General features: G+C 49.9%; 2 protein-coding genes across 5 annotated transcripts; one reads left to right on the forward strand and one right to left on the reverse strand.

The window, feature by feature from the left end:
• Nucleotides 1-140: 140 nt before the first annotated feature.
• On the forward strand, nt 141-8,920 carry LOC148421721 (sialoadhesin-like). Of its 4 annotated transcripts, none has more exons than XM_088420253.1 (14): nt 141-236; nt 955-1,302; nt 2,026-2,226; nt 2,294-2,626; nt 3,121-3,360; nt 3,580-3,846; nt 3,920-4,183; nt 4,295-4,558; nt 5,566-5,814; nt 5,870-5,951; nt 6,234-6,258; nt 6,879-7,052; nt 7,253-7,346; nt 7,426-8,920. In XM_088420253.1, the coding sequence occupies exons 1-14, from the start codon at nt 176-178 to the stop codon at nt 7,482-7,484; spliced, it is 2,661 nt and encodes an 886-aa protein (XP_088276379.1). In that variant the 5' UTR covers nt 141-175; the 3' UTR covers nt 7,485-8,920. The 4 variants fall into 4 exon arrangements, with proteins under 4 accessions (XP_088276379.1, XP_088276380.1, XP_088276381.1 ...); XM_088420254.1 differs by having other exon boundaries at nt 7,429-8,920; XM_088420255.1 differs by having other exon boundaries at nt 6,898-7,052.
• On the reverse strand, nt 7,723-25,170 carry LOC148421722 (venom factor-like). Its single transcript, XM_088420252.1, has 45 exons — nt 25,079-25,170; nt 24,972-24,986; nt 24,866-24,901; nt 24,271-24,309; nt 22,980-23,054; nt 22,489-22,678; nt 21,459-21,624; nt 21,283-21,353; nt 21,115-21,206; nt 20,530-20,612; nt 20,350-20,437; nt 20,176-20,278; nt 19,976-20,090; nt 19,681-19,796; nt 19,469-19,609; nt 18,517-18,732; nt 18,249-18,440; nt 17,882-18,037; nt 17,688-17,817; nt 17,546-17,614; nt 16,887-17,150; nt 16,383-16,653; nt 16,207-16,292; nt 15,969-16,108; nt 15,695-15,904; nt 14,734-14,794; nt 14,274-14,357; nt 14,006-14,209; nt 13,164-13,239; nt 12,941-13,103; nt 12,758-12,865; nt 12,144-12,303; nt 11,723-11,883; nt 11,395-11,550; nt 10,911-10,970; nt 10,753-10,843; nt 10,478-10,529; nt 10,199-10,286; nt 9,977-10,066; nt 9,782-9,887; nt 9,592-9,681; nt 9,416-9,499; nt 8,510-8,590; nt 8,289-8,436; nt 7,723-7,987 (listed from the first exon to the last, which is right to left on the reverse strand). Exons 1-45 carry the CDS (start codon nt 25,153-25,155, stop codon nt 7,846-7,848), a joined length of 5,346 nt encoding a protein of 1,781 aa, XP_088276378.1. The 5' UTR covers nt 25,156-25,170; the 3' UTR covers nt 7,723-7,845.
• Nucleotides 25,171-25,782: the final 612 nt, after the last annotated feature.

Genomic DNA, 25,782 nt, shown 5'->3' on the forward strand with positions numbered 1-25,782 from the left:
AGGGGGGGTTGAAGAAAGCGAAAGGCACATTTGTACCTCATATCTGATTTGGTTTTGAAATGCGGTCATGCGTGTGAATGAGGGAAACAGGAAAGAGGCGAGGCTCTCTCTCCTCCTCTTCTTTCTCTTACGCAGAGACGAGCGAGCGAGCGTCAAATCGGCACGGGGGGCCAACATGAGCCGGATTGCGCAAAATGGATTTGGCATATTTGTCATCTGGCTCTTGGCCGCACAAGGTAGGACCTGGCCCCCCTTTTCAAATGGGGCTGGCAGAAACTCGCATTTCCATTCAGAGGCAATTCTTTTTGTTTTTGTCTTTTTGTTTGCCCCCCCCCGATATCAAACCCAGCTAAGTTCACCTTCACTTTTCTGATCTTTCCTACTTGCGGTCGGCCTGACTTCCTGCTGCAGAAAAAAGCATCTTGATGAGTCTAATCAGGAAGAGTGGTGAGAAAAGGGGGGTGGAGGAGGGTGAGGGAGCGGGAGGGGGGTGAAGAAGAGGGGAGAGAGAAAGACAGCCAAAAAGGTGCAGAAATGAAGAGGGGGGGGGGCAGAGGGCGGAAGGGGAAAAGAAGAGAGAGCGAGTGATGGGGGGGGGGACTCCACACAGGAAGGGCGGAGCCGCCCGCCCCAACAACAAATGAGCATATTTGCCTGAAAACTATTGGTCTCTTCAAGGGACTGCGTTTTTCACCACGGCCGGCAGGGGGCGCCGCAGGTGGCGCATTTACCACTGTCCGCAGCTAGAACAAACATGGCCGCCCCCCGTGCCTACCGTGAAACTACCGTGAAATTTCAAACATAGCGTCGGTCGCGAAGAACACCCCTGAACATTCTTCAAACCCCGGTCCTAAAACTTTTGGAAAAGGTCCCGCTATATTCCAACTTTTCCGAATCTATTCCGCCTTGTGTTTTCAGGGTCGGTTTTCATCCCATTTTGAAAATGCCTTTCAGCGTCGGCGGCGAGCGCCCGGGGAGGGAGGTACGACCGGACCGAGGTCTGCGGCCCGAGCGGGAGCGCGGTGGAGCTCGGCTGCTCCTTCTGGTACCCCGAAACAAGAGGCGGACGCGCGCCCAAGACCACGTGGCACACCAAGTCGAGTTCTTTCATCCGGCCTAAATACTCGGCGCTCGGTACGGACCCCGCGTACTCGGACCGTCTTGGCTCGGACTGCCGAGGCCAGCGGTGCGTCCTGACCATCGGCGAGCTGAGGGCGAGCGACGCGGGCTACTACCTATTCCGATTTGAGACCGGCGAAGGGAGCTACGGCGTGGAGCCCGGCGTCACTCTGACCGTCTCCGGTAAGGCCGCCGGACTTTCCGCCGAGCTCTCCGAACGTCCGCCCGGATCAAACCGGGCATCAGCATTACTGTTCTTGCAACGGCTTCATCTGGCGCGCAACCAGTTTTGCATCCCAACCCTTCGCAAAGTCTACATTTTTTTCCTCAATTCGTACGCGCTTTTGAAGGCCAAAGCATTGGAGTCATTGATGACCACTTCTTTCCTTCACCCGCTCAAATTGGTTTATCCATTCAAAGCATTAACACTCGCAAAAAAAGCAAAACAACTACGGGCCGTCTTTGTCGCCGGCGAAGCGACGATGACGCAAGCGCACGAACCGGTCTCTGTCGCCGCCTACTGTCTAGGGGTGAAACACAAGTCCATAAAGAATTTCCTTTTCGGTGACACGGTTTGACCGCCGCTCAACGGAACGTTGCAAAAATGGCAGGAAAGACAATGTCATTAATCCTTACGAAAGGTATCTCAAAAATTGGAATTATAATGGCTTTGTACGGTCCAAAATTTGGACAGTGATTATTTTTGTTCCCGAAATCTCGCGCGCCCAGCCGCAATCACATAAAAATGTCAGAATCGTTTTGACAATCAACTGCTGGAAATTTCAGCCCCCTCGTGTTTTCATTTGCGCTATCATAAAAGAATCGAGGGCCGCCGGAAACGGGCTCGACCAATTCAACGTCCCAATGAACGTTTTGACACAAGTTCCGTGGTACGCCCGATTCCAGATCTCGCCGTGGTAAAAAGCTGGAACGGGCTCACGTGCGAGAGCAAGTGCAGTCCGGGGGCTTCTTTTTCCTACATCTGGTACGAGAACGGAGAGGAAATCCCAGGCGCCGCCGGCCAAACGTACGGTGACAAGATTTCTAGTTCCCATAGCTACGCCTGCGCTGTAAGAGGACAAGAGCGGCTCGCGTCTCCTCCTGTTTGTGAGTCGACGTCCGCCTGCTTCCTAGCGAGCGAGCTCCTCGCCAACACGCTTGTTCAATCTTCCAGGTGCGGCGTACGACTCGTGTAACAAGGTGCTTTACCACACCAGAAGCATCTGCGCCCTGGAGGGCTCGCCGGTGGACATCACTTGCACTTACAGCACCTCCTACGGTTCTGAGGTCGAGTCCCAATCCTGGTTCACAAACACCTCGGTGCCTCGGGACCTCGCAAAGGATGAGCGTCACCGGGCTCTCGCTTCAACGTGGGCATCGGGGGGCCGGTCGACCCTGAGGATCCAGCGCGCCACCGAGAGCGATTCTGCCGAGTATCGCTTCCGATTCGCCACGCGGGGTTTTGAATGGAAGAGCGCCTTACCCGGAACTAAGCTGACCGTCACGGGTAACGGGCACAAGAAACGTTTTTGACATCAAAAATTGAAAACGAGAACAAAGTTTTGCGCGGGATCCGTTTGCCATTATCTGTGGTGTATTTTCGCCGGACCTTCCTTTTTTTCTGCTCCGTCATCCGTCAGGCGCTGGACTAGAAGTAGGTTTAGTAGAGGTGTTCGACGAGGAATTCCATGTAACTAGTACCGGAATCGACGCGCCGGCCGTATTTCGCTAACGACGTCGAGACAGAGATCCCATTTCGGTTCCGAAGTCAAAATGGAGGTCCGCTATAAGCGGCTAAGTCAAAATGCTTCTCTTGTTCAAGCATAGACAAGTTTTTTCTGTCGGAGGTCAGTCACGTCGGTCTCAAAGTCAACACGGCGTCTGATACCTAACTAGATCAGAGGGATCCGGCCGCTACGGACTAAAAGGGGAACGGCGGTCAGCGCGAAAGTCGTCGGAGGTCCGGACCCAGACTCATCTCTTTGCTCCCGTTCCACGCAGCTGCGCGGGTGAAGGTGACGGCCTTCAAAGAGGAGAATTCCCTCACGGCGGCGCAGCTGTCGTGTCAAATGAGCTGCAGACCGGCGGACGCTTGGACTTTGTGCTGGAGACGCAACGGAAACCGAGAGGAGAACTGCGCGCCTTCCCGGACCCTCAACCGCCTCGACGTGACTTTATCTCCCGGAGACCACGTCACCTGCGGCGTGACAGGATACCCGCTGACCTTCTCCCCTCCGCTCTGTGAGATTTGCTTCCCCATCCTAAAAGCGGCCCAGCGAGCATTCATACAATCGCCCCACTTGTTCTTCGTTGACGTCGTTTTTATTTCCGTTTGACTTGATACGTTCCCGTCCAATCCGGTTTTCATACCTTAGTTTGGAAACGACAGCGTGTAAGGCTCGCCTTTTGGAGGTCCGCTCTCACTGACCTTCTCCTTCGTCTTCTGGCGTCGCCTTCCAGATGCTCTGGAGGCCCCTCGGGTTTCGCCGAGGGGCCGGCTTGAGATCCCGGAGGGTCTTCGGCTGACTCTGACCTGCGAAACCAAGACGCCGACGTCACGCGGGCACCGCTGGTTTAAGAAGATCAGAAACGTATTTCAAGAAATAAGGAGCGGAGTAGAACTGGTCTTCGGCGCCATCCGGGCGTCGGAGTCGGGACAATATTCTTGCGGCGTGGAGAACGAGCTGGGGCGGAGGACGTCCGAACCCGTGGCGGTGGATGTACTACGTGAGTACGGTACTTTGCTAGTTTAGGACTCGACTAAGCGCCCGGATCGCGCGGTTTACGCCGTGTTCCTCAGACGCTCCGAGAAACTCTTCTTTGTCCGCGACTCCTTCGGGAGTCGTCGAGGAGGGCCGGAGCGTGACTCTGACCTGCAGCGCTTCCGCTAACCCGCCGGCCAGCTACGCTTTCTACAAGAACGGCAAACCCGTAGGCCGGAAAGGACCCGGGGGAACTTACGCTTTCCGCTCCATCCGACCCAAAGATGCGGGAAACTTCTCCTGCGAGGCCTACAACAACTATGGACGCAACAAATCCTCAAGTGTCTTCATAGATGTCCAGCGTAAGTCCCAAAGCCGGCGCGGAGGTCCGGATGGAAAGCTCCCATTCTACGGTACGGCGCCGCGCTGGTTTCCGACTCGAATGAGCAGCTCGCACAAACGGTGTTCCTCAGATCCTCCGAAGAAGCCCTCTTTGTCGGCGACGCCTTCAAAAGTCATCGAGGAGGGCCGGACCCTGACTCTGACCTGCAGCGGTTCCGCAAACCCGGCGGCTAACTACACTTTTTACAAGGACGGCCAAGCCGTGGAGCGGGAAGGACCCGGGGGAACTTACCGTTTCGAGTCCGTCCGAGCCCAAGATGCCGGAAACTTCTTCTGCGAGGCCCGCAACAAATATGGGGACGCCAGATCATCAACTGTGGTCTTAGATGTCCAGTGTAAGTCCCAAAGACGCCTACGTCGCAGCCAAGGAAAAACGAAGCTTCAAAATGCTTCACCGAGCAGCCGCTGTACTTTTGGACTACGGCAAGTCGGTCTGCCATCTAGAGGGCTTCAAAAGTACGCCGGCTTGGCGAGACATCTTGAAGCTTCATTTTCCCATCGCGACAAATTGTGAAAAAACTAAACAAAAAATTAGAAAACACGCGCCAACAACTCTGGAAACATTCAAATGTTCTTAAAAATGTTCAAAATTATCATTCAAAAAATAGTCACACCATGATGAAAACGTAAAAAAAAAAAAACCTCAATCCATTTTTAATAATCCATTGAATTACAAAAACATAGATTGTAAAATGTGAAAGGATTTTGAAAGGCATTCCAATTCTATTCATAAAACAAGATGAAACTATCGTTAAAACGTTGTTTTAAAGGTTTGATTGAAATGTTATTTTAGTTCTCTTTTTTTGTTTTTTATATGTGGTCCGACTTAGGAGAAAAAATATTTTCAAAAATTAGCTAGGTCAACCGGCAATAAAGTTATGTGAAATGAGGTATCTTTTTTGGAATGGAGGTATCTTTCTTTGTCAAAATGAAGTTATGAAATTGCATTTTTTTTTTCCCATGGTGCGACAAAGACGAAATATATCAAGAGAAATAGAAAGGTAAACATGCAACAATTTTGCGGTGTTTTTTTGTGCTTTTGTTTCCGTTTTTGTTTTGTTTTAATACGACTGAATAAATAAATCAAGTCAATAGGTTTTTTTTTTTGACTGGTAAACCCGCAATAGAAATAATTACCCAAAGCGAGGTCTCTCCGTGACCCCGTAGCGCGCGTGCTGCATTCAGGCAACTCCTGTCGACGGCAGCTTGAAATATTCCTGTTTAAAGGCAGGAAAAAAAATGCGTTCAAAATAGCAAGGTAAACCCGCAAGGGAAAAATTTAGGGTGAGGAATGAAAATTGGGCGTAGCAGAAAATGCACTGAAAGCGTTCCGACTTAGCAGATGGTCCCGGGACTCCCGAGGTCTCGGCGATAGCGTCCGGGGACTCTTGGGTCACGCTGACGTGCAGCAGCCGCGCTAACCCCGGCGCCAGCTACGCCTGGTACGAGGACGGCCGGCGCTCTCCCGTTTCCACGGCGGCCAGCTTCAACATCAGCGACCTCCGAGCCCAGCGCGACGCCGAGTATCGTTGCCAAGCCCGGAACGACCGGGGGAGCCGAAACGCCACGCTTCGGCTCCGCGCCAAAAGCGGTAAGACGCGCTCGCGCCGCCGACCGCCGCCCGCTTTAACGTTGCGCTACCTCAGGTTCGCTGAAGGTGGCGATGGCGAGTTGCGCCGCGGCCGGCGCGCCGCTCGTCCTGCTGCTCGTCGCCGCCCTGCTGCTCAGGTCATTTTCTTCTTCTCGCATTTTGAATCGGGAAAACCAAACGCTTTCTTTGGCGCGATACAATTTGCGGGATACGAATCCGTTGGCACCCGTGTCGTTTTCAAAGACGCGATCGGTCGGGCGGTCTCGCTCGCGCGCCGAAAAAAAACCCAAAACAAACCCGATACGAGCGATCGCGTCTCGCCCGTCTTATGAGTTTGATAAGTTGGGTCTTATAAGTTTGCAAAATGTATCCAAAGCTGTTTTGATGTTGATTTGATTGTCATTGTTCTTGTCTTGCAGGAAGAAGATGGCATCGAAAGCTCAGGTCGGCGCAAAAACAAACTCACTTAACAGTTTTCGAACGGACGTGGCTGTAAAGGATTTACGTGAAAAAAAAATGTCATTGTTCGCAATTTTTGAGAAAGGGTTGTTCCCAATCGTTATCGGGTTGAAATGGAGCTACGGGCCAAGCGGAGGGGACCGCTCACGCCAGAGGTACATTTGACGCGAGAACGAAATGAATTCAGAGATAGCGAAGCGCTGTCATTTTCACAAATTCGTCGTTTCGAAGGGTGGAATATGGAATGAAACGGAATTATGCGTGCGGGCCGCAAAAGTTTCTTTTGCCGCGTTCTCAAAACGAAGGTCGGCGGAGCTAAAGAATCCAAAAGCACTCCCCAAAAAAGTTCACCAGGATGAAAAACCGAGGCGTGAAATTGGAAGGTGTCATTTTTCACGCTATTTTCCGCAAGATATGTAAACTACAGAATGAAGCGGACTTTTACTCCGCAAAAGTTTAGCGTTTTGCTCATAGCGGGGCCTCCCGGCGCTACCGGGTCGAAAAATGTGGAGAACGCCGTTCCACGTTTCGCCACGTTCCTTCATTTCTCCCAAGCGCTCCCATTCTCTCGGCCCGTACGCAAATGTACGCAAATGTCTTTCAAGCCGTCCAAAATGTGGTCAGGACGAGGCCGAGGCCGGCGCGGACGGGGATCGGCCCGGCGACTTGGTATACTCCACCGTGACGTTCACCAAGGACCCCGTCTACTCCAACGTGGGAGAAGCCCAGAGGGACTCGGCGCCGGACGGGGACCGCGCCGCCGTGGAGTACGCCGCCGTGTGAGTAGCGCGCGCTTTGCCCGTCCCGACTTTTGAAGGAAGCCTCCGAGGCGGCGCGCGGCGGGAGACTCGAAAGAAAGAAAGAAAGGGCCGTCCGAATTTGGCTACGATCGAACGGGAAGCGCTCCGTTTGGGCGGGGAAAAACGTCTCTCGTCCCCTCGGGGCAACTGACTGATGCGGATGACGCCCGGGTCCGCAGGATGAAGAGCCGAGAGGACGCCCGGGAACGCGCGCTCTACAGCAGCGTGCGGAAAAATCGCGTCCGATAGCCGGAGCGTTTGGCCTCTTCAAAGGTAATGCCAAAACCAACTGTACAGTCATGATTAAGGAATACTGACTGATTTGAAATGGAAAAACCGTATTTTTCTCCAGCAGATGATGGAACCTTTGGACATGGAAATTCCTACTTGCTGGCTTGTTTTGACACTTGAACGACACTGAAATGCATACTGCGCGTGACTTGTGTTTTTGGTTTTTCCGCCACCCGAATGTCAAGGGAGGAATGTTCACCCTAACCCTAACCCTGCTCGCACGGGCAAGAATAAAAATTTGCATGAGTTTGACCTCGGAACAGACGCGTTGACGAAAAGACGACGCGACGCAGAAAGCCTCCAAGAACACGTCAACTTGACTTCGACTTTTGATTTCTTGTTGATGACCACGTCAGAATTCTTGGATGTTTTTTTTTTATTACAAAGGATGCGCGCAAATCATCATTTCCCACTTCCACGTTTTGAAAGGGAAAATCCCCAGAAGCGCGCTGGGCGCCCCTCGTAGAAAAGAGAGGAGATCTCACAAGCGACAGGCGTTGAGCGACAGTTCGGCGGCGGCGGCGGTCAGGGCGGCGCATTTGTCCCGCAACGCTCCCGCGCCGCATTCTTGGGGCGTCGGCCATCGCTCCAGCCACGTGCCCGCCCCCAGCGTGTACACGAACCTGAGAGCCGGTCAGAAAAAAAAAGTGGCCTCGTCCCGTTGCAAATCGACAAAAAAATTGACACGCCTCCCCACGTGAACGAATCAAGTCGCGCTTTTGCCAAAATGAAGCTCCTCAACTCACTTCAATTCGCAGAGCAAATGTGCACCGGGAAGCCGTCGGATGGCACTTTTGTATGGACATATTTTAAGATTGAATGCCGTTTCATGAACTTAACTCGCAATAGGCGATAGCTGCCATCTAGCGGCGCACGGCGGTATTACGACTGAAAACGGGCGAGGTTAGGGGGAAGCCTTTTTACCTGTTGTTGTCCTTGTCCACGTCCCACTGGTCCTCCTTGGGTCCCATGAGGAGGTAGGCGGAGCCCACCTTGAGGTCCAGCCCCCCTCGACAGCCCCCGTGGGACAGGAAGGTCCTGGTCTGCCCGGCTTGCGCCGCGGCCTCCGCGCCTGCGAACGGCCCGGTCCGCGCCCGATGAGCGGGGTCCGTCCGGGACCCCGCCCCTCGGAAGCCGGCGCTCACCCAGTTTGATGACCCGCGTGATCTCCAGCTCGTACTTGTCGTAGTAACCCTGTTGCGTGCTCAAAACCTTCACCTGGAAAACTGAACACACACAAAAAAAAAACACACCTTTGTAGAAAAGTTCCACCAAGAGCTTAAAGTTACGTCGTTTAGCAATAAGCTTTTTCATGTTTCAATTCCTTTGCTCTTAATTTGAAAAGGAAGTTAAACAGCGCTCCTTTGTTTGTTGCGGGGATTACGTGCCCAAAAAAATTCCCCGCAGAAACAAAAAGGTACAAATTGCATTTTCTTTTTTTTCAGTTTTTCTTAAAAGATAAATACATAAAATTTGTATATTTTTCTTGTCTGGTGCACACTGTAAAAAAAATACAATAAATAAGGCATGTTTGTACATCAAAATAAAGGTAACTTGGTTGCCAGAAATGTACTGTTAATGGCAGAAACATTTATATATATATATATATATATATATATATATATATATATATATATATATATATATATATATATATATATACACTGTGCTATACACATTTATGACAATAAACGATGTAAATTTTTCACAGTTCTCAAAATTTTAAAGTTTAAAATGACCACTATTTTTTCTTAATCGTGATAAATTTTCAAAATAAAAAATGATAATTTGAAGGACATACTAATAATGATGATAAAACCATAATATAAAAAACGACAACGGTAAAATCGACCCAAAATTTTACCTCGATTTTTTTTTTTTTTAGCACAAGCTCTACTAGGTGTCCAAACTAGGGTCCAAGGGCCGTTCGCGGCCCGCAGTCTGCATTTTATCGGCCCGCGGCAAAAAATGCATTTTGACATGGCGCGCAAAACTATTTTGGAAAAAAAAAAAGTACTAAAAAGATGTGTTGAGATTTGCGGAAAGAGTACCGTGGTGCAGCGACTCGCAGGCGAAGGTCTCCCTCTCCTTGGCTCGGAAGCGCTCGCCGTCCGCTTTGGCCACGCAGCAGTCGCCTGCGGAAGCCGGCCGGCCCGCGCGCAACGCAACTTTCGCCAACTTTCTTTCTTTCTTTCTTTGGGGACTCGCTCGCAAGTCGGGCGTTTACCCTGCGTGCAGCGGCAGACGTTTTCCTTGCAGATGTGCGTCAGATCTCCTTGGTCCCGAGGGGGCGTGTAGCTCCTGCTGCAGCGCTGGTCTGACGACAACAAATGCGTCATAGATGTTTATAGCCATATCCGCATATACGGTCCTAATATATGCCTATATACGTAAGTCACGGAGCAGAAGAAGAGTACCGGGGTTGAAGTACTCGTACGCGGTGACCGAGGAGGGCTGCAGAAGACCGACTTTGAAGTTCTGCCGTAGTCTGAAGATGAGGATTTCGGGTTCCTTGCGGGACACCTGAGCCGAGAGGAGAAACGCGTCGGCTGAGCCCGGAGCTCCGGCGAGCCGGCGGAACCGCGCAACCGGGGCTTTGGGGGATGGATGACCTTGAACAAGTGGATGATGAGAGAACCCCTATCGCTGAGGTTGTCCACCATCTTGTAGTGACTGATGTAGTGGTCCACCGAATTGGATAGCTGAACACACACGCGCGACTCAACATTACCGTCAAGAACAAAAATATACGTCTTGTTCCGCAGGAAGACAAAAGGCTGGAATCGCACCAGGAGGATTGTCCAAAGCGCAATATTTGAAAAGACGTCACGTACCAGCTCCAGGTCCGAGCTCTCCGGCGTAAAACCCGTGGGCAGGCTGACGTCCAGCACCGCCATCCTCACGTCGCCGGGTCCCAACGCCCTGTTTGGCACCGATCCATTTCACCGTCGCGCTCGCTCGCTCGAGAGTTCATTTAGCACGCGGGAATCGGTTAAGGAATTCGTTTCATTCATCTTTTCGTCTATTAGGAGTCATAGCGAAATATAGATGGGATGCAGAACGCCTTTCGAGCGATCGGGAAAAGCTGTGCGGGCAGGGGGCGGGACTCTCACCTGACTTTGATGGTCATCAGGTAGGACTTCTCCACATCTGCGGTCGGCTTCTCTGGAACGGTTAAAATCATCGTAAGAATAATAATTCATATCGGGCGGACCACAAATTCTGCCTAGCGGCATGTGACAGGAGCAGAAAAAAGAAGAGCCACGCACCTCGCACGAGGAGCATTTTGAGCTAACGTCAGCATTTTGATGACGTGATTAATTAAACATAATTAAAGGTGAAAAAAAAAAAAAATCCTTTGGAAATGCGGTTTAGCGAAACCACTCACCGCTGGATTCCTCGACGTCAACGCTGAGCTCAAATAGTTGGCAAGGTGTCTTTTGGTCCACCTCGTGCAGCTGATTGTAATATGTCACCACCTGGAATCGCAAACCACACACCGGTCGATCGCCGCGTTGGCGGCGGCCATCTTGGCGTCCGTCTTACCTCCAGTATTCCCTGCCCGCTGCCTGTGGCCTCCACGGTCAGGTCCAGGTTCGCTGGAAGCTGAGCGCAAAATGACGGAACCAGAAAAAACAGGGCGGCTAAGTAATATTGGACGCTAGCGCCGAGAGCCGACGTCAGCCGTGGCGGTGAAGCTATTCTTGTAGCTATTATTGGTTTTCCTTAGTGCTAACATTGGAGGCAACGTGGAAGGCAACATCTTAATCGAGCATTGAAAGCAGTTCCCTAAAAGGCTAAGCTCACTTAAAAGGTTAAGCTAACCTTTGCTGTAAAGTTGGAAGCTAACAACACAAACAAGGTTAGAAAGTAACAGTGGTGCTAGCAAACTGTATGCTAATGTTGATGCTAGCAATGTCGGGAGCTAAAGTTAGATGTAATATTTGAATATATGAATGAAAGCAAATGTTGGACGCCTGTCGTGGAAGCTAACGACACAGGTGAGTTTGGGTCAAGGTGCGTCCCTCACCCGGGACGAGTGGGCGGCATACGCGGTCCTGGCGTTGAAGTGGTAGCGGATGTCACGTCGGCCCGTAATCTTGACGTCCACGTCCAGCGAGAGATCGCCGGAGACCCGAGACTTCATCAGGTACTCGGACAGCGCCTGCAGCACCACCATGGTGGACTGACACCGACGACCGCAAGGTTATTTCACAGATGGAATACTACTACCGCAGCATTTGGGAAGAAAGTTTGCGAGGCACATTAAGACAAGCAGAAGGAGCTCATTCCGTCACGGTTTATATCTCTATTTGGAATATCTTTGGGATTGACCGAGTTGAAAAAGTCACCAATACCTGAGTGGAGCCGTAGCCTCCGCCCATCCTGCGCTGGCCGTTGATCCACTGGAAAGCTTTGGCCGCCTCCTGCATGCGACCCATCTTGACCAGGGTCAGCAAAGCGTAACCGGTGGCTTCCAGCGAGAACAGGTGGTTGTGAGCGTCCGGCCAGTGGCTGCCTGCGGGGCGGGGCGGGGGGGGGGGGGGGGGGGGGGGGGGGGGGGGGGCATTTTCATTACCTTTCACTAACATTTACAAGCGTCAGCCTGCCTTTCAAACACTCGCTAGGCCCCTCCACTTTGAAATGAACTGACTTAAACCATTCAAACTTCCAAGTCTTCTGCTAGCTTAATGCTAACATTATAATGTAAGCCCCTGTCAAAGGGCTAGCGGATATTAGCATCAAGTTAACGAAAACATTCCAACAAAGATGAATTACCGTCAGGGGATGCAGCCAGGAGAGCTCTGATGGGATCCACGGGGGCGGGGTCAGTCATCGTCAAGGCCAGCGCGTAGGAGGCGATAGCCACCGTATACGGCCTCCTGCCCGACGTAGCCAGCGCCTCCCTCAGGAAATTCACCGCGATGCCGACAGCCTCCTACAGGGGGAATGTATGTAATGTACGGATGGATGTATGGAAGCTGCCGGCGACTAATCGATCGTAGACCGTTGCGTCATATGTACGGTACATTCGCTGGCAGCGATAAACCAATGAAAGAACATTACGTAATGCGTATATTACATAAGCTGGCAGTGATCATTATGTTATACGTACACTGGGAGCGATAAACCAAACAAAGAACATTACGCAACGCAGTAGGTATATTATGGAAGATGGCAGTGATAAACAAACAACATTAGGCTACACGGACAGGACGTACACATAATGGAGATTGTGTCTCGTACGGTGTGCCATACGGTGAAGAAAATACGGTATGGCGATGCTTTTTTTTTTTTTTCCACTGGATGGACTTCAATTAGGGAGCGAGTTGTAATTGGTAAAATACGGTATTATACTCGCACTGTAGCAAAGAAAAAGAGTAGCGGGTCACCTCCAGGTTTTGCCGGTCGCATTGTATTCCCGCCTGCTTGGCCTCGGCCAGCGCGATGAGGACGAACGCCGTCAGCGTGATCTCGGGGTCGTTGCCGTGCACGCCGCCCTACGAACAAGGCGTACGCTTCAATCGAAGCTCGATACTAAAACCCGACACCCGGATTCGAAAGGCGCGTCTTACGGTCATGGTGGTACTGTAGACGGGGTTGTCCTCCACGAAGAGCCCGACGGGGCGTTTGAGCTTGTTCCGTACCAGGAATTCAAGCGGGTCGCACACCTGTTGCGGGTCCACGCCGATGACCGAGTGAGCCATGGAGAACACCTTGACCGCGTACGCCGTGATCCTGGGCGCCGGACATTATGATGAATTGACACTTATGAACGGACGCGCGGCTGTTTCGTACCAGGTGCTTGCGCCCTCCCTCCTGTAGGGGGGGTAAGAACCATCACTCTTCTTGTAGACCAGCTGGTTCTCATAGCCTGAAAACAACACAAGAAGAAATATCGTGAAATCCAATGGATCCAGTGTTCCCTGGTTATATCGCGGTTTCACAGTCGCAGCCTCTGTTACACGTTTTTTATTCTTTTTTATATCAATCAATAATTGCGAGGAGAGAAAGCGAAGATATATTTATCCCTTTCCGAGAAAATCGTACGCTTTCAAAAATAAACGAAACACCCGTCGATAAAATACAGTACAGTACAGTGAAAAAAAAATGGTTTGTGATTAACGTAACAATACCTAATAATAGTATCCTCACTTCATCGAATTCCATCATAGATAGCCCGAACAATAGCTAGCAGCTAGCTTAATGATTATGTTAATAAATAACTCTGGGGACACCTCTTGCCTGGGACAGCATCAGCCGCTAGCTTTGCCGTTAAACGCTAACAACGCTCCCCGTATTAACTCCATATCGGCGTACCTAAGTAGATTGATATTTTGAATCAGCGATCGAACTTGAGATCCAGATAAAGTGTTGTGGATGTCCGACTCAACTATTAAGCGCGTGTTACAAGCCGCCAAGAACAACTTCAAAATAAAAGCGTGCCAAACCATGTCTTACTGTAGTTGGAAATCTTGTATTTTTACGTCTATCGCGGACAGCATGAACAGGAGCTAGCTGCTAGCTTGAATCCCATCTATTTTTTATGTAATACGGAGGGACGGCTTTTTCTTATCCGCGGCGCAATAAGCGGCTATCCGGGATTCGGGAGCCGACGATAGAAAACAATCCGGGGTGACCTCTCCTGATGTATTTGAGCGCGTCGGCCTTGCGCTCCGCCCCCACGGCCTCCCAGTCCTGGGTCCTCTCCAGGTAGATGGTGGCGATGAGCGGCAGCGTGATGGTGGCCAGGTTCTGCTCCACGCAGCCGCCCGGCATGCGGATGAGAGACGCCAGCGAGTCGTCGCCGATGGAGTTGTCGATGCTGTCGGCCAGCACGTTCCCTGGGGGAGGTCGGCGGGGTCACGGACTCTCCCCGGCGCCTTCCCTCCCCTTTTGCCGACTGACCTCGGACGTTGATGAAGGTTTCCGGCGTCGAGTTTGGTACCACCCCTTCCAGGTCGGCTTTACCCACGCGGACGCTCTGCTTCCCTGCGCGCCGGGGAGGAAAAAGGTCAAAAGCAGGGGAATCCAAAGCGCTTTTTCAAATCGTATTCACAAGTGTACTCGAGCACATAAAGTAATCAATTCCTTTAAGTAATAAGTACAAAAGCAATTGATCACTTTGGCCACTTGCGTAGCTAAAGTCATCATTTCGTTTAGTACTAGTCTGCTTTCGTATTTAGTTGGTTGCCTGCTAGCATCTAAAGTAAGGAATCTCCTAATGCATGAAGTAAACGGTTACTTTAGGTACGACTACTTGGGTGATAAGTATGTTCAAAGCATTTGATTGCTTTAGTACTTCATTAGATTCAAGTAATTGAATACTTGATTCATTCAGTATCAGCAAACATGCACGCATCCACACCTCCCTCGGCTGCCGGGTTCAAGACGGCGCTCCACACTTTGGTCTTTTGGACGCCGTCCATCTGTTTGAGAGCAAATTGAGAAATGGTACTCGTTAGACTTTTTTCAACTCTTCGGGCGCCGAGCGCTATCTATCTGCGCGCCATTTGAACCCTTCCCTTCCATGAAGCAAAAAAGTGGAAATGTTTGCGTATGCGTACAGTGTGACGACAGATGGGACTGTTCCAAAGAGTTCCAAAGGGGGGCTGAAGGGATTGATAGACAACCAATCTATAGTACACTAAACATCGCCGGAGAAAATGAACAAGATTCATTATCATATATAAAAATGTTTCAATCCCTTCACCGCAACCGTGCTCCATTGGCTTGACATGAACTCATTTGGTGCCATGGGTGAGAATTCTGGTCTTTTGGAATAGTAATAGCAAGAATAAATGATCAAATTCTGGTCAAATACAGTTTTTAGGGATGGTAGCTGGCACCCTTGACTAATGCTTACCTAATAGAAGTCAGTTGAGCACTGCAGTGATAGCTGTGACCACTGGAGGGCAGTGTTTCCACATTTATAACAAAGCTATTATCTCCACGCAATTCCAAGTCAGGAATGGAAGTCAATCTTTGGTATGATAGCACCCCTATTTACACAGACATCGCACACAATGTTCTATTGGCTTTGAAAGGCGAGTGACTACTTGCCCTCGCGAGGTTTCCCTTTCCAACAAAGCTTGGCACTGAAAGGGTTAAGAGGAGCGCTGGCCACAGGTGTCGTGTATGCTTTAAAAAAAAAGTTTTTACATGACGAAAATTCCGTCCATGGCACTGAAAGAGTGAAGTTGTGAAATATAGGGGGAAAAAAATGCTATTTTGATACAAACAATAAAATAACGAAAATCAGACTAATAACATAAAGAAGACGTTAATTTTTTCACGGGCAAAAAGTGCCAATTTTGAGGCTTGCTCACCACCACCCTCAGGAGTTTCTGCACCCGGTCTCCGCCCAGGGAGTCTCGGGCCGCCACCATCACCTCGATGGGAAGGCGGCCCACCGCCAGGGGCATGATGGTGTAGGGAACCGCTTTGGAAGTGCCCGCCGGCAAGGTGATTTCCTGGACGTGGCGGTCGCGGAAGGCCAGGCTGCACATGTCTTCCGTCTTCATCAGCGTCACGCGGACCTGCGGGAGGGGCGGAGTCACATCACGGCTCACCAATGCGTCACGGCGGGACGCGGGGACTTACGCGCAGCTCGTCGTCGCCGTAGTTGTGGACCACGGCTTTGATCTCCACTTGCTCGTTCCTGGCCACCGAGTAGGGAAGCTTCAAGTCCACGAAGAAGCGCTTCCACGCCTTCACGTTGTACGGCTCGGCCACGCAGAAGCCTCGAGGCAATTTCGAACCAGACGATGGTTTAGAACTTAGAATTTAGAACCAGACGATGACGTTGCCTTTAAATAACGCAAACACCGAGCGGCGTTACCGGCGTTTGCGGACGAGCTGACGGCCAGGACGCCCCACTCGGTGATGCTGTCGGGCAGGGGCTGGCTCAGCTCCGTCGACGCCAGCCTGACCGCAAATACGCGCGCAAATTTATCCACAAACCGGCAAGCGTTTTGTTTTTTTTTTCCCCCGTTGCTTTCGGCGCGGTTCGCCCACCCGTCGGCGCCGGGGACGTCGGGCAGTTTGACCTCGGTCCACAGCCACGACTCGAAGAAGCGAAAGCGCAGGTACAGGTCCCTCTCCTCCAGGTAGTCGTCCTCGAACTCCTCGTAGTCGTCCTCCTCGTCGTAGCGGGCGGGGACTTCCACCTGCGGCCGCGCTTCCCCCTTGGCGACGCTGGGCATCCTGGCGTAAACTACGGGAGCCTCCGCCGTCTTGTGGGCGCCGCTGTGCACTCGAAGTCCCACCCTGCGCGCCGCGCCCCAGTCTGCCAGAGCGAGCCAGTAAGGAACGCTGCGCCGAAACGCGGAGGAAGCTTGCGAGCGGGTGGCAAGGTAGGAGGGGAGCAAAGACGGATGAGAGGGTGAGGAAGAAAGCAAGGAAGGCAGGAAAAAAAGACAAAAGAAGGAAGCAAAGGAAGGAAGAAAGGAAGTAGAATGAGGTGGGAGGGAAGGAAAGTCAAGGAAAGGAGGGAGGGAGGGCATAGGTAAAAAGTCTTACTGAACATCTCTCCGCCGAGATGAATGCGAGTGGGGAGGGGGCGGGCGGTGGTGGTGAGCGGCGGGGCGGTGGGCGGCGGGGTGGTGGGCATCTGGGCGTCCAGCGCCTCGCCCCGATACGAGGCGCAGCAGTAGCGGAAGGCCCGGATGCACTCCCAGCCCTCGCTGATGTAGAGGGAGCGGCGCGTGCACGAGTACGGCATGCGCACGGCCCGGAGGCCGTCGTTGCAACAGCGATGCGCCAGCTTCTCCTTGTAGTGGTTCTCTGACGCACAGAAGTAGCTTCAAATATTAAAGAACTGCCTTCTATCAGGCAAAACTCACTCCGGAAAATCTCAAGACAAACTCGGATTGGTCGGAACCTGACCAAGAAAGTGCTACACTTTGAAGGGGGGTCAAGGGGAGACAATAGCGTGTGTCAACGATACCGCGTCATTCTTCCCGCCCCCTGCTGGCTAGTGTGGCTATGTGCACGTTGTCTAGTCAAATCCTTCACCAAGCTACTATAAGCTTGCATTATTCCAAACCGTGAAATCAAAACGTACATTTGGATGGAGTCCTTCGGGAAGCGCCATCAATATTTTTCATTCTCAGTATACCTTCCGTAACAACATTGTGAGGGAAAACCCAAACAAACAAGCTAACAAACAAAAAACTCACCCAGCTGAGCTTTCCTCTGTAGGAGTTCAGCAGAGCGCCTCCTCCTGTTGCTGACTGGACAATGCAAAGCTGAAAGAAAAGCCAGGACATTTACACACACGTATATACAGGTATATGTGCGTTATATGTTCAGAACGCTCACAATTCCTGGTGTCGGTGCTGAAGCCGGCGCTGGATACAAAGAGCAATCCGGCGTCCTGGAAGAGCCTCTTGGCGTTGAGGCCTCCCCCGCCGGTGCACCCCAAGTCCCCTTGCTCCACCGTCTCCCACATCTGCCCGTATAAAAACCGAACGTCAAGCCGGCAAATCGGAATGGCTTCCGGAGGCGTGTCTGACCTTGCTCTGGGTCAGCCTGTCCTTCTTGAGCAAAAAGACCGAGTTGTCCACGGCCACCAGGTGGACGCTGGCCCCCGGCTCCCCTCGGACTCGGAGGGGCAAGTTCTTGCCCGGCGTGAAGTCTCGCCGCCTGCCGTCGCCCGGCTCCACGTTCAGCTACAGACGCACGTGCGCAAGGTCGGGTCGGAATATGAGCAAAGTAATACCACTTTTTTTCAGACCGATATTTGTGATGGTAAAATATGAGATGCAAAAATTTGGAATCGATAAGGGGACAGATCTCCATTTGGAAATCATACGTGTTAAGGCTGGAAAAAAAGTCAGAGATGCTGTGAACGTTTTGAGCCCAAAGCGAGGTGCGACTTACATCTTTAACGCAGGAAGATGTGACATGCACCCGGATGGAATCGGCCACCACTTCCTTTGAGGGCGTGCTGTAGAAGGCCACCAAGCGGAATGAAGGCATCAAGTCCGGAGTCACCAGCAGTCCCAGGCTGGTCACCAGCTGACCGCTCACGTCCAATCGCCGAGCTTCTACCAACTGGCCCTTGTTCAGCACCTGCACGCAACCCCCGACGGAAGTTGGGAGAAGACCCCAAAAAGCTTCCAAAATGACTCTTTGGACCGGTCCAGACCAGGTAGGTGATGTGTTTGATGTGTTGTCTGAGGTTCTCGTCCGTGGTGACTATGGTCAGTTTGAAGGACAGCGTTTCACCCGGAGAAACCGTGTTGGTACTGGTGGAGATGTACAGGTAGTTGGGACTTTCTCCGGACAAGCTGATGTATGGCGACAGGAGCATTGAGTTTTTGGCCTGCTGCTCCGGTCTGAGGTCGGCCTGCTGGGTCTCGGCCTGAAGGTGCGAACAGAATAAATTCTTACGCTCTTTGTCGTGAGTTGTTCTTGATCTTAAGGTCCTCGAAGCTTAAGTCTGAACTAAGAGTCTTAGCATGGCTTTGCCTCAGAGTCTTGGTCTTTATCTAGACTTCCTACTCAGTATTGGTATTGACTCACTAAGTGTTGGTTTTGGGCTAAACTCTTCTTGTCTTGATCTGAAGGCCCTCAAAGTATTGACCTGATCTTAAGGTCCTCAAAGTTTAGGTATGAACTCAAAATCTTCTTCTGGCATTGACCGTCTTGGTCTCCAGCCCCTCAAATTTTTGTCACGATCTCAACTTCCTCACACTTCATCTCGGTCTTGACTAGATCTGGGTATTAAATACAACAAAGTCTTGGACAGGAATTGGTCTCGGTTTCAACTCCTTATCTTGGTTTTGTCCTGATGTCAAGCTCTAGGTCTTGCTAGGTCTCATCTTGAGTCTTTTGCTGAGAGATCAGAGCTTCTTCTGCATCGAGCAAAATAAGGCTCTACAGCTGTGTACTGCCTTTTACGGCATAAAGGAAATAGATCAACGGAAATAATCATCGTGTCTTCTGATCATTACTATTAGCATAACAAACATTAAAGATAAGATAAGTGTGCAAAGGCTCCAACAAAACTTTGCAGTCTAAACCCATTGGTTTTCTGACTGACTTGGTCATGGTCTTATCTGAAGTTCCCAAAGTCCCGGTCTTAGCGTTATTCTTACAGAGAGGATATGGACGATAACTTTGGGCATGTTGGCTGTGAACCTGGCTGTGCCCGAGCTGACCATCACCGTATCCTGCAGGAGGTTCACCTTTACCGGGACGTTATGGGCGGGGGAACCATCGTGATGGCTCACTTGGATCTGAAGTGACACGAGCACAATATCTTGTGAATCTGAAGGTACTCGCCTGATGAACATGATGACAAACTTACAGTAAAGTCAAAGGGTAGTCCCGGTTTGAAGTACTTGACTGTGTCTTTAAAGGACAAGACGTAGGGAGAGTCCACGATCTTGATGCCCGACTTCTCGGCTTCCACCAGGTCGCTCCCTTCGCGGGCAGAAAAATAAAACGACCAAAAACGTCTTGGAGTTAAATCGGACCTTGGTCTTGATTCGGTCTGAGCTTTTCAAAGTATAGGTCTCGACCCGATCTATTGAATTTACGAGGGTAAATTCAACCTCTCTCAACCTTTCACATTTAGGGTATTGGTATAACGATGTCCTTACCTGTTTTGGTGAGGACGGAAGCTTTAACGTAGACCGAGTTCCCCACCAAAGTCCCGACGTCCGGGTATGCTGCCTTCAGCTCGTCCACACTCAGCTTGACAACCCCACCCTCCAGCTATTATCATCGCAAACAAAATCAAGGAGTGGAAAAGTTGTCTTTTCCCTCCCGCCTGATGGCCCGCTCTACTTGAGGGACTTACATTTGACACCTGCTTCACTGAGGGCAACCTCCTCATCTCCTTGTTGACATTGACCCCAAACGACACGTAGGCTGTCCCCTGAACCGGCTCCCCGTACAGGTACCTGAACACGTCACCGTCAGGTCTTAAAGTCGCTTTTCGATTAGAGAGGACAAGTTGTGTTTGCGCATGTACCTGGCCCAGATCTCCACCTCAAGTTCTTTGTCATCGAGGCTCAGGAAGGACTTCTTAGGTGTCAAGGTCACATTGAAGGCAGGAAGCACTGCGACATAAACGAAACTCCTGCTTATAATCGTTCCAAAAAGTTCCGCTCAAACGAAAACGGGGAAAATACGGCGATCGATGCGTTCATACCGTATTTCTTCACCTCAAAGTGTGAGGTGAAGGTGTTCTGTTTCCAGTGGTCAAACTTGGCAATCACTTTCCACACGCCTTCACTGGTTAAAGTCAAACAAACACACCTGTAGTCATTATTTGCTCTAACCCTGACCCGTTTTTTTCGGATTTGATCTCAACTTTTCAAAGTCACGCCATCGTCGCAACGCTAGTTCTACTCGGTCGCAACCGGTGACTTTCGGTCTTGACTTAGACCGCGCTGTAGCACACAAGGTCTTGACTTGGATTAGGCACCGCCGGTATCTTGGACAAACCCTAACAAGATCAAAAGACCGGAAGGCCACTTCCCTCCTAAAGACTCCAAAAAATTTGCTCCGTTAAGAGTTAAATCTAAAACAACAAAAGTCTCGGGATCATCTTAAAGGCCCTAAAATAATTTCAAGTCATTGTCTTCATATTCTTGACCTGGCCTCAACTTCTCAAAGTGCTGGCCTCGACTTGGACTCAAAGTCTTTTTTTTTTGGACCCGATAACAACTCAAAGTCTGGGTCCTGATCTGGTCTGAGGTTTGACATGGTCTTCAAGCAATTACAGCTGACTTACTTGGCCATTTCCGTAAGGGAAAATGAGTCCGAAAAGACCCCGGAAGAAGCCTTGGTCCGCAAGACCTGCTTGACCACCACCCCTTCGGGATTCTGTCGCACACAAAAGACTCATTGGAAAAATGTAGAAAAGCAAACGAATGAACCAACTAGAACACATTTTCCTGACCTGAATGTCGATCGTCAGGGAGGTGTCGAAAGCCTTGAAGGACAGAGAGGACACAAATGCCCGCAGGCGCACTGAAGAAGAAGAAGAAAACATGTGGTTGGGCACAGGTTTGGAAAGCGGTGGAAAAAAACCTTCCCGATTTGAATACTTTTATTGCTTTTTAGTAAAGGCCTCACCTTCGTCCCCGGGGTTGTAGATGGGCTTGTCCGTCTGGATGAAGATGTACCCGGAGTGGAAAGACACCATGATGGTCCTCTCCTCTTCATGGTATGCGCCGAATTTCACCTTCACTATCACATACTTGTTCTTTGTCTCGTCACGATTCAACGGACCCGAGGGAATCTGAAGGCAAACGAGATCATCCGCGTAATTGGACACCGGGTCGAGACTTTTGACGGGAAACAAGGAATATTCTTTAACGGCCGTATTTGACGTAGCGGAGGAACCTTTGATTTGCTCGGGCTCTTATGGAAACGTTTTGCTCTGCTCCACACCCACCCTGATCTCAATGCTTTGCTGTGCTTAGTCCTGTGCTGTCAATTATTATTTTAGGCTCCTTCAGTATTATTCCGTCGAAATCTAAAGATGGAATTGGTCAGCCGGGTTCTCGACTCAATTGACAGAATTCCTTCAACCGGGAGTAGGCAGAGCGGAGCCATCGGGCTCCTCGAGGACAATTCCCACTGGACACGCCGCGATTTCCTGGAATACGTGTGCATATCCATCAAGTCCGTAGAGGACGTCTATGTGGCTTGTGGAGGGTTTTTTCCAGGCTTATACTATGGCCCCTTTTGGGGACACGGCCGGAGTCGTGTTTTTTCTATTTTCCTGATCTACGATCTGCGGACGCTTCTTAGCAAGTACCGACTGGCCTTTCCGTCCCGTCTACGTCTGTCGGTCATTGTCTTGGTATGTTCCTTGCGGGGTTCAAGCCAGTTAAGAGAATGATGTTGCTTGGTACTTGTGCAGGTGGAACGGCAATAAAGATTTAACGTGAGAAATGAGAAGTCCAGGTCGGAAAGTAAAAATCTCTGCCGCCGCTTGGTTTTGCCACGAGCGATTCTACTCCACCGGGCTCGTTTACCCAGCAGTTGAGTAGAAGTACCTGTGACCGAAGGCAAACGGCGGCAAGGTTTTTTACTTTCGGGACCCGGATTTGAAAGAAACCTTGAACTTGCGACAACCAAGACGCGAGCGTGCCTTCACCTGGACAGACTTGAGCGCGTGGAAGTTGTTGGCCTGATCCAGCGTGACCACCCCCGTGAAAAGCACGGCGGTCTTGCTGAAGTCGGTCACGCTGATGGAAACCTCGACGGGAGCGGCGACGGCTTCCGCCTGCAGATAGATGTTCTCCGGGCTGTCGGTCCTCAGCAGGTTCGGAGCCGCAAAGGTGAATCTGAAGTTCAACGATGTCATTAGTTGTAGTATTTTCATGATCAACAGTACCGAGGTATTTGTCGGGATGGTTATTTTTAACGCTAACTGCTGCTCATCTTGTGACGTAATTACCCATCGTGTCAAACATGTCCCATCTGCCCATTTTGTCACTCACTACCAAAAACGTATTTAGATTTTTTTCAATGGTAGGTTGTGAATTCTAACTATTGGTAGCTGCCGCATTCACATTTGCTTTTGCTTTTAAGGATGTGCTGCATTAAAACATGTTTTTGATTAGAGGGTCACGATGGATAAAATACCTTGGAACTTCTACGGGTACTGGTGGCGGTGGTGGCGGTGGTGGCGGTGGTGGCGGCGGCGGCACGAGTGGCGGACTGAAAAGAAAGCTACATTGTTAGCAATACAAAAAAAAAAAGTCTTATCTCCATCTTGACACTTAGTTTTGTTTTTAAGACTGTGTTTAAGGAGAGAAAGGTTTTGCATAGAGAGTAAAAATGGTTGATCTTGAAACTATTAGCGGTACTTGCGTTGGTTACGGCAGGCGGCTGAAAAAATACAAGCTCATTCAAAATTCAAACAGAGCTTTGGGAATACTGCGTTGGAAGGAGACCGACAATGGTTTTGAGAGGGTGCATTAGAAACTGAAATCCAGTGGCGCCTCTACTTCGAAAATTAATTCGTTCCGGAACTCATTTTTTAACGTGAGGTTTTCAGGCGCTATATACACATAAATAGCCTAATCCGGTCCGAACCCCAAAATTATAGAGGTCTGAACGTCTCTAGTTAGAAAAAAAAATAAAAAATTCAGGATACGAAAGACAAAAATTGCTAATGTTTGCCGGCATATGAATAAATGATGAAAATTCATCAATTCTGTAACAAATACACATCAGGAATTTTGATGACATATTACATTACAGTCTTGTTCATGCGTGCGCTGGTGTGTCGTGTGTCATTCTTATACACCGACAATTTTTGTCTTTGGTAACCTGAATTTTCTTCCGGAACAATATTTTTCAGAAGAAACGTTACGCAACCTGAATTTTTTGCAACTAGGGACGTTCGAACTATTAACTCGTTCCAGAAGAAATATTTTTGTAGGTCGAGGCGCTTTTTACATGTAAATAGCCTAATCCGTTCCAAGTCTTACAAAAAAACGCTTGTGAACCTAAATGATACAGAATGATAAATTATCCAAAACTCTGAAAAATGACGTAAACATTTGTAACTTTCCTCTCCTGAAATTTTCCTTTGTAAGGAGAGACAACATTTTTCCGAGGAGGGGTTTTGCAACCTGAATTTTTGCAACAAGAGACGTTGGTATGCGGAACCTTGCGAGGACACGTTTAAAGGAGCGTTTGATCGGGTTCGGCACCATGTTTTCGTTATCGAGTCCCCTCATAAAAGTTACGTCAAACTTTCTTTTTAAAAACGTAAAATATAAGATATTCTGCCGTGAAGCAATCAGAAAGACTTTCTGCGACTCTGATTGACCCGATACAGAAAAAGTGATTTCAGGGCAAAAAAAAAAGAAAGTCGTGTGTCTTTGTGTATAGCACGGTGGATATAAACTTGTGGTTTCAATTGTACCTTGGTGCAACCGCATGGTGTGTACTCTCCCTACGCAACCTGAAAAACAAAACAAAACAATCAACATTAGAAAAAACAAAACAAAACGCGCTTGGCCGTTCAACTGTGCCTTTGCGTTCTGATGTCGCCGCCTTTAAAGGCCGCATTTGAATCTTTTTGAGGGGGCATCATCCTTGTACCCTTTGTAAAATCTTTATCATAGATTGGAACCCAGCTTCTTCAGGTATCATTTGAAGGAACCCTTCCTTCGCTTTACGGTAGCGCAGCCTTCGCCCCGCGTTACATCACAAACCTTCAGATGTGGCTCCCCTTGAAGAAACCTTGGCTATATCCTTGCTTTGAGCGACATGACGTCAAGGACCTTCAGATGTGGCCTCGTGAAGCCATTTCATCCACATGAGCAATAAGTTTCTCAAGTTGGACTCAGACCTTCAAATTAACCTCTGAAGAAAACATCGTCGCCTTGCTGGATATAACCCGGCTCCGTTCTTCAAAGGCGTTTTGACTCAGGTTGTGTTCTTTTCTCCAGTCTCTCTTATTTATAACGTTGACATCATTTGCAATAATTTGTTGAATTTGGACTGCGGTCACTTACCCAATCTTTTCCAGAAGACGTTTTGGGCTCAAAGCTCTGCGCAGGAAAGTCACAATTTGTCATTTTGCAATTCTCGCCACATGATACCTACACCATCAAAACTTACTTTTTCAGTTTTTTTCTGCAAGAGAGCACACGGGTGTGTTAGTGTCCGATCATTCTTTTCAAGTATTAAACCGGTGGCGGGGCGTTAGCATTAGCGCGTTAGCTCACCTTAAGCTGCCCCCTGAGGCAATGGCGCACAAGAGGCACAAAATGATCATCCAACGAAGAATCGCCCGAACGGCCATGTCGACTCCTGCGGATTGTGAGCCGAGGGGTCGGCGAGCGGGCTACTATAGGGGACGGACGGGGACCGCCCCCGTCGCGCAACTTCTGGGAATTGTGGAAAGTTTGCTCCACGAAAAAAATTGGACTTTGATGCCGGTCGTGAACGAATATCGTTCGGTGGGGGGAGCGTCGGAAGATGAGGCCTTCGGCTCGCTCATTTTTTGTGACAGTTGATTGGGGTGAGGTGTTTATTGATTTGGGGAGCCAAGAAATCGGGCCCTCAAAACATGTAAGGTTCAAGAGTTCTTTCTTTTCAAACGTATCAACGTGAAGGGAGGCCTTTATTTCGACAATTGTACGGGGGGGAGGCGTTCACTTGTCACGTGCAATTTCAGATGGTTTATTTGGAAAAAAACGTGCGTAAAGTTGAAGCATTTAAAAAGAACATTTGGGGAAGGTGCTCATTTATTTTAAGATGGAAGCAATTTGGGGGGGGGGGGGGGCATTGATTTGAGAGGCGAGATTTGCAACAAACGTTAGCTTAAGGTGGCAGATTTGAGGGCACGACAAAGCTGAGCATGAAAGTGAGGCGTTTTTTTTGACTCTGTTGGAATATTTGGAAATGGGACCGAAAACGTGAGTGAATG

Source organism: Hippichthys cyanospilos, chromosome 7 (genome assembly GCF_059441005.1).
Source record: "Hippichthys cyanospilos isolate Australia breed blue-spotted pipefish chromosome 7, RoL_Hcya_1.0, whole genome shotgun sequence".
In the NCBI taxonomy this organism is placed as follows: domain Eukaryota; kingdom Metazoa; phylum Chordata; class Actinopteri; order Syngnathiformes; family Syngnathidae; genus Hippichthys; species Hippichthys cyanospilos.

Excerpts from the sequence above, each read along its gene's own strand:
- LOC148421721 (XM_088420253.1), top strand. The coding sequence starts at position 176 with ATGAGCCGGATTGCGCAAAATGGATTTGGCATATTTGTCATCTGGCTC. Across the intron at positions 4,559-5,565 it reads TGTGGTCTTAGATGTCCAGT|ATGGTCCCGGGACTCCCGAG; the intron begins GTAAGTCCCAAA and ends CCGACTTAGCAG. Across the intron at positions 5,815-5,869 it reads TCGGCTCCGCGCCAAAAGCG|GTTCGCTGAAGGTGGCGATG; the intron begins GTAAGACGCGCT and ends GCGCTACCTCAG.
- LOC148421722 (XM_088420252.1), bottom strand. The coding sequence starts at position 25,155 with ATGGCCGTTCGGGCGATTCTTCGTTGGATGATCATTTTGTGCCTCTTG. Across the intron at positions 16,293-16,382 it reads GACGTCCCCGGCGCCGACGG|GCTGGCGTCGACGGAGCTGA; the intron begins GTGGGCGAACCG and ends ATTTGCGGTCAG. Across the intron at positions 12,866-12,940 it reads TCTACAGTACCACCATGACC|GGCGGCGTGCACGGCAACGA; the intron begins GTAAGACGCGCC and ends CCTTGTTCGTAG.